General features: G+C 38.1%; 1 protein-coding gene across 1 annotated transcript in view; it reads right to left on the reverse strand.

Annotated features, from left to right (window-relative positions):
* Positions 1-1,374: 1,374 nt before the first annotated feature.
* The window catches only part of AKAP11 (A-kinase anchoring protein 11), a 75,051-nt gene continuing 68,410 nt past the window's right edge, over positions 1,375-8,015 (reverse strand). The window contains 2 exon segments of the mRNA XM_007948193.2: positions 1,375-1,515; positions 5,908-6,068. Of these exon segments, the coding sequence (XP_007946384.2) occupies positions 1,375-1,515; positions 5,908-6,068 (302 nt within the window).

Raw genomic sequence — 8,015 nt, forward strand, 5'->3', positions numbered from 1 at the left:
TCCCTGCCCCTGGGGGGTGTCACACCTTATATACTTTGTACAGCTTCTAGAACAGTCAGTGCTCAGGAAAAAAGAAAGCAAAATCAAAGTCCCAAAAGTGATTTCCCGTAGATTACAAATCCTCTCAGGGAGAACCAAACGTTCACACATGCAAACCCACACACAAAACCAAGACACAGTCTTGGTCCTCTAACCCTGTCAACTTGCAGTTTCTGAAGACAAAGTGGTGAAAAACGTAAAGTCCAGAAAGATCATGGCAGAGAACTTTACAAAGGAATGCAGATACATTTTATCTGGAAGAGAAAAAGCATTCTCATTTTTCTAGGAAAAGCTTACCCTTGCTCAGGAGTGCTGGGGGTCAAAATTCCAACAACGAAAAATGTTATTGTTATTGGGCTGTCCTAAATTAATTTCCTTGTTAATTTTTAAATTTTCAACAAGTTTCACAATTTGAATTTTCATTTGTAGGATAACTGGGGGATTCAAAATAGTCAAAAAGAGAAATAAAATTCTTACTGCAGTGTCTTTACAGACATTTTATATAAAGCACCTTTTTCATTTTACTAGTGGGTTTCTAACCAAGAAAACAGTAAAATAAAAGAGGACATCAACCACCCAAGAAGGTCGAGCTACTTCTTTATGCGCACACATGCAAACACGTATAGATACACACGTGCATGTGTACACACACACTTTCATGCCAGAATGATTGGCAGCACTGGTAAATAATGTCATTTGATGAAATGCTGTGAAAACTACTGTGTATGATATTTATAGAAACTTGAAATACTAATGTTTCTGCTAAGAAATTAAATGGTTTGGGGGATTAAAAAAATCTACCAATAACTGACCTATGAAATAAAGGTGATTTTTAAAAAATAGAACAAAAAGTCTTCCAGATAAACAAAGTTAGCTTCAACTTTAGTGTCTGATGTCAGATTAGTTAATAGGATATGATTTCTTTGTAATGGAGCATACCTGTTGCTGTAATTGTAGCAAGCAAAATTATAACTCTATCCCCGGAACTTATTCCCAGCCACCTTCAGTGCAATTTCTAGCAGCATTATTTGAATGCAAAAAGAATGCCATGGGACAATGCCCCTGAAAACTTCACGTTTAGACCTTCCTTCATATACATGTTGTCAGGGTCAGAACCCAACGCACGTGGATAGAAGAATAAATGAAGATAATATTTTGACAGAGATTACAAAAGTATGAACTATATACACTGTGTGACACAAGCATTTAAAAAGCTGTATTTACTTTCCTCTTCATGTTAATTAATATTCACTATTCAAATTTTATCCTATGCATCTTTATCTGTTTCTTCCCCTCCCAAAACAAATAATAAAATCTACTGGTTTGGCATCTGATCTATGCGTTTTCCAAGAGCCAATCAAACAGTGACTTGCATCTCTCCTCGCTGGACATCTTCGCCATCACCTCATAGTACTTAAGCACAGCCTGCAGGAGGTCTCCCACTTTCCATCCTTTTTCCTGTAACTGTTTTGAAAGCTAAGAAAGAAGTGTGACAAATGTTAATCAAAGACAATTTCATAACTAAGTTTTCATCTTTATTTTTAACATCAGACAAAACTAAGAATCATGCTGTTTACAATTCAGTGCTGTTGCCCAGTCATAACAAAAGTTTCTCCCCTAAACCACCACCCCTTCACCCAAATTAAACATTGTTCATTCCTGACCTTTATAAACACATTTCCTCCACAGAATGATACTCTGGGATTACTGGAGACATAATTCCACAAACCTCACCCAGCTGATAAATCTGTGTGGGAGTACAGAGGCTCCATTTCTACAGGAAATTCTTAACCAAACTAAATGCATCTGCCACACCCTCAAGGACATAAAATAATAAAGACGACGTCAAGCTTAATAAAATGATGAGAAATTTCCTTCCACAACATATAGTGTGGTTTCCTTCTGGAATATACACTCTAGCCTCAACAGAAACATGGCTTTCTAAGTTAAGAAATTTTAATGTATCAAAAAGAAATACAAGTTTAAATAAGCTCTATCTTCACCAATCAGAATATGCCTTCACTCATTTTTCTATTAATTTATTAAAAACTATTTTTTTAATGCAAACGTTTTAAACAGCTCTATTGATACATAATGCCCATACCACATAACTCACTCATTTGAAGTGTATAATTCAATGGTATTTAGTGTATTCAGAGATGTGCAACTGCCACCACAATCAATTTTAGAACATTTTCATCACCCCAATATGAAATCCTGTACCCACTGGCATTCACTCTGCATTTCTCCCCAAGTCAAGGCAAGCACTAATCTACTTTCTATGTCTACAGACTTGCCATCCTGGCCATTTCATATAAATGGAATCATATAATATGTATGTTTTGGGACTAGTTTCTTTCACATATTTTCAAGGTTCACCCATTGTATATCCATAGCATGTATCAGTTCTTCCTTTTTTATTGTCAAATAATACTCTATTGTATGGATATATACTATATTTATTTATTCATTTATCAGTTAATGGATATTTAGGTTATTTCTACTTTTACCTATTATGAATAATGTTGCTATAAACATTCAGTACAAGTTTTTATATGGACACATGCTTCTAATTCTTTTGGGTATATGCCTAGGAGCAGAACTGCTGGTTTACATGATAACTCTGTTTAACTTTTTGGTGAAATGCCAGGATGTGTTCCAAAGCAGCTGCACCGGTTTATGTCTCCAACAGCAATGGATGAAGCTTCCAATTTCTCCAAATCCTGGTCAACAACTGCTATTATCTGACTTCAGATTGTCATCATTCTATTGGAAAGGGAAGTGGTATCTCACTGTGGTTCTGATTTGCATTTCCCTGATACTAATGATTTTGAGTATACTGGCCATCTGTGCATCATCTTTGGAGAAATGTCTATTAAGATCCTTCGCCTATTTTTCAACTGGGTTATCTGTCTTTTTATTAATGAGTTCTAAGAGTTCTTCATATGTTCTAGATACAAGTCCTATCAGATAAACCACTTGCAAACATTTGCTCTCATTTTCTGGGTTGTCTTAAAATTTTCTCAATGATGTTCTTTTAAGCATAGAAGTTTTTTATTTTGATGAAGTCCAATTTATCTATTTCCTTTTTTCCCTTGTGTAAATATGCTTGACTTTTCCCTATCTAAGGCACCTGGTGGTACAGTGGTTAAGAGCTCAGTTGTTAACCAAAAGGTCAGCAGTTCAAACACACAAGCTGCTCTGCGGGAGAAATATATGGCAGTCTGCTTCAGGAAAGATTACAGCCAAGAAAACTCTACAGGGCAGTTCTATTTTATTCTACAGGGTCACTATGAATCAGAACTGACTCAGTAACAAACAACTGTCCCTACACAATTATCTATTATCTTTGCTTATGATAATAACGCATGTTCTCTTTAAAGGTGAAAATGTCAGGATTAGTAGTATACAGGTTTGCATCACTTAAAAGTATGTTCAGGCAGTATCTGACTTTATATATGTCCATGGTCCAATAAGGTCCCATAGGAAAAGCTCCTCTCCTGTTGTTTATTATTTCCCCAAAAATAGTTTTAAAGAACCCCAAGCCCCCAGAGTGAACAAGTAGCAGAGCTCCAGGGTATACCCCGTAGCATCTCCTTTTCTGCCTCCTCCTTCTGGCCTTGTTCACCTGCCCTGGCCTTTTCACTCCCAGTGCACGGCAGTGCCTGCTGCAGCAAATCTGTTTCTGCTGCAGGTGCTGGCAGCACTAGTGGGGGCTGGGGTGCTCACAAGCTCCTGGTTCTGGGTGGCAGGTGGCAGCACTGGTATCTGTACATGATCAAGAAGTGGCCACACCAACATGGAAGTAGCAGCCAGGGCCACAACCACCAGGCTCATACCTGGCACCTGAAACCGGCTCCTCACCCAGTCCCTGAAGCCACCTCTTAGCACCCCCATGCCCTGCCTGTGCCCTGATGTGTGCAAAGTCCCAATCTAGGGGCCAGCAGAGCCCCCTCCCAGCCCAGTTGTACACAAAGCAAAGCTGGCCTCCTGTGTCCAGTGGATACAACTCTCAGGATTTGTCTAGAAGGTTCCCATTACCTTTTACTATAATAGGCTTTATGGGGATCTAACTACAGATTATACAAGGACTGTCTATATATAATATGGTGTTCATACAACATTACCCTATTTCACAGAATGTATTGCGGACATCAAGCAACACGCACCTGCATTATGCAAACATAGTATTCCTATTATTATCATTATTGTCAAAAATGTTCTGTGCTTGCCTCTTAACTGCTTCTTAGCTTTCTAGTACTTAGTCAGCAGCCCTGTAGGGCTCTTGCCCATATGGTAAAAAAGGATCTTTATTTAAAATAAGTAGCAAAAGACACTGTCATCCACATCAAGCAACCCTCACTTCAGTCAATCGTCAAAGCCACCCTCGGCTAGGTTACACAGGGCACAGATCCCTGACCCACACACCATCAGTCTCAGCTCTAACTAAGGCCTTCCTTATTCTTCACTTTCCCTGGGAGTAAGTGTCTTTTGAAACTGTCTGCCTCCCCAAGGTCCATTCTAACACATTCCCTACTTAGTCTTTTCCCTTGACAATTCATTTCTAAAGCAACCCTTTCTGTTCTATTTTCACCCTCTGCCTAAAAGGAAAAACGTAACCTGGAAAAAGTCCCTGGAAGGTGCAAACAGTTAATAGCTTGTTTGCTAACTGAAAGGTTGGAGGTTCAAGTCCACTCAAAGAAGCCTCAGAAGAAAGGCCTGGCAATCCACTTCTAAAAAGTCAGCCATTACAAAGCCTGCGGAGCATAGCTTGACTCTGGTACATGCAGGATCACACTATGAAGCGGGACACACTGGAGAGCAACTTTTTTTTTTTTAAAACTAGAACAATCCAAAAAACATCTAAGTGCACACACACACACAAAAGTCCTCTTTTTTCACATATATTTTCAATAATACCTTTCTAAATTCTGACCCAGAAATCAAGAGTAAACTTAAAAATTGTTCCTTTTTTGTTACTACTGATCAATCTACACTGGCAATTCGTTGTACTACTTACTCTACACTGCATTAGAAGATTAAAATCAAAGTTCTCATAAAGAAAATTTTAGGACACAAACAGAACAGTGAAGTGAAGACTGTGACTAAGAAAGTCCTTGGCTCACAGTAAAGGGTCGATAGAAGCAACTTGTGGGAGACAGTTTGAGGGGAGGAGTGCATGGAGGGAACGACACAGGGAAGAGGTAACTATGGGGAGAAAGTGAGAGAGGAGCTGTTGCTCTGTGGGAAACTGCAGTCAGTGTCATGAGACAAAGTGTATGTGAATTGCTGTAAGGAAAATGATTTTGCTCTGTAAACTTTCACCCAAATCTTAATACAAATTTTAAAAAATAAAAGTAACCTCGTAATGTGTCACATCTGAATGTTATCAGAGGTTTAAACTTTTATTGGCTTTTGATTATGCCAGGTTCTCACATAATGACACTGGATTACCAGAGAAAGAAACATGCTAATTACTAGGCTCAATTATGAACTGGTTAAATATACAAAAAGAATAACTCAAACTTCCACATGATGAACACCTCACTTGGAGAACTTAGTATGTGTCACACAACAGAATAATCATTTGTCTTATAGTAATACAATTCTCACAAATCCCTGAAAAGTATGTTCTATACTCATCTTCACTGTGCAGCAAGGGAAACTGAGTCTCATGGGTTAACTTGCCCCAGATTATACCACTAAGAGTGGCAGAACTGAGATCTGAACCCAGACTGTTGGATTCTATAGCCTAAGAAGTTAATCATGCCACTGTAAACAGGCATCATATTAGAATGACCATGGGACAGACAGCATGACATACCATTAAATGCATCCTCACAAGTACCCTATATGGTAGATACTTACTAGTATAAAATCTTCCTTGGCCGAATCATGGACATAAAGTTTTGTAACTTCAGCCTCTGAGGCAACAAGCCACTGAAGAATTATCCTCAGTTGAGGGTCCACTGTGCACAGCTCTGTGTCAATATTTGTAATTAGCAGAGTCTTTCCATCTTGCCCCAAACCTATTAAACAATATGATGAAGTGAAACTCATCAGTTCAACACAATACGCTACTTCTAAGGATTTATAAATGTTTTCCATTTCTTAAGATTTCAAGGAACTCTGAAAAAATCTGCCTTCTCTTAACCACATCATAACATCAATTAAAAAAATCTCTTTGAAAGGGTAAAGTGACATGACAACAATAAAGTAACATTTACTGACATTATTTTGATATAATGAATTACAGTACTAAAAATGCCATAATTTGTGTCTAAATATGGTCTACAGGTGTAAAAAGAGTAAATAAAACTTTATAAAGTCATCTTTAAAATGAAAATATAAATGAAACACAAAAATAAAAATGTCAGGTAAAAAACAGACTTCAAGAAAGCTTTCTAGACTATTTGCACTGGGCAAATCTGCTGCAAAAGACCTCTTTAAAGTGTTCAAAAGCAAAGATGGCACTTTGAGGACTAAGACGCACCTGGCCCAAAGCCATGGTATTTTCAATCGTCTCCTATGCATGCAAAAGCTGGACAATGAATAAGCAAGACCACAGAATTGATACATTTGAATTACGGTGTTGGCAAAGAATAACAAATATACCACAGACTGCCAGAAGAACAAACAAAGCCGTCTTGGAGAAAGTACAGCCAGATGCTCTATAGAAGCAAGAATGTCAATAAGTACTTTGGACTTGTTATCAGGAGGGACCAATCACTGAAAGGAGACAGCATGTTTGGTAAAGTAGAGGGTCAGCAAAAAAGAGGAAGACCCTCAATGAAATAGACTGACATCCTTGATTCTCTTTTACAATTCACAGGGTTAGTATAAGGCTGCTCTTCTAGGATAGTATATTTTTAGTATTTGTGTTGCCTCACAATTTTTAATTAAAAAAAAAAACCCAAGTGGTCTGCATTATTCTCTTAAAACAAATGTATTGCCCTTATTTCTCCTTCTCCCCCACTGACTTTCAATAAAACAACATGGGTCAAAGTGCACTATATAACATCAGGTATGGTCTCTAGGCTATTTTCTAAATCCTCCATATTTCATGGGCTTAGAACTAATGCTTCGCTCCAGCTACTACTGGTGTTTACTCAGTTCAGGGTTTCTGGTTGCCAGGCCAGACAGGAACTTTCAAACGGCTCTGCCTCTTTATAGAGAGATCAAGAGACACTAAAGAACTGATGTGCTGTAACTACAAAAAAAATCAAGGATATTAATTGAGATTTGTCGTCTTAGGATTTCCATCATTTTGGATCTTTCTGTAAACCTAGATCAATCTCTCTCCTAATTTACCACCTTCTTATTTAATAAATTTCAATACTGCTAAAACATCCATGTAACAGATAGAATATTGCTAAAATATCCATGTATCTGCATATGACCCTCAATGTGATGGACTGACACAGTGGCTGCAACAAAGGGCTCAAATATAGCAATGACTGTGAGGATGGCACAGGACCGCAAAGTGTTTCATTGTGTTGTATATGGGGTTGCTATGAGTCAGAACTGACTTGACGGCACCTAATAACAAAACAACAGTAACAGATAACTGACCTTAAGAAGTAATTGACCACCATAATTTCTAACTACACACACAAAAAATCCTGAATAGATTGGCTACTGCTAGAAGGTTTTTTTTTGGGAGGGAGGGTTGTTTTGTTCTAATGAATTTCATATTTATATTAACCTGCATCTTCTTTTCTCTTAATCATTGCTCATTAAAAGTTAGTAATAACTAGTTCGGTAGGGAAAAGAAATCTCCCTGTGCATTATACCATACAGAAGGTTGGGCAATCCTACTTCCGTAGTGATACTGCCTCGGAAACCCAAGGAGGGGTCGCTATGAGTCGGGTTTGACTCGACGGCACATAACAACATAACAACACACTTTGGGGTACTCTATTCTGAATGGAACTCTGGTGGCATAGTGCCTAAGGCATCTGACTGCTAACCAGAAG

Source organism: Orycteropus afer, unplaced genomic scaffold, assembly GCF_000298275.1.
Source record: "Orycteropus afer afer isolate SDZICR_OR568_19922 unplaced genomic scaffold, OryAfe1.0 scaffold00207, whole genome shotgun sequence".
Taxonomy (NCBI): domain Eukaryota; kingdom Metazoa; phylum Chordata; class Mammalia; order Tubulidentata; family Orycteropodidae; genus Orycteropus; species Orycteropus afer.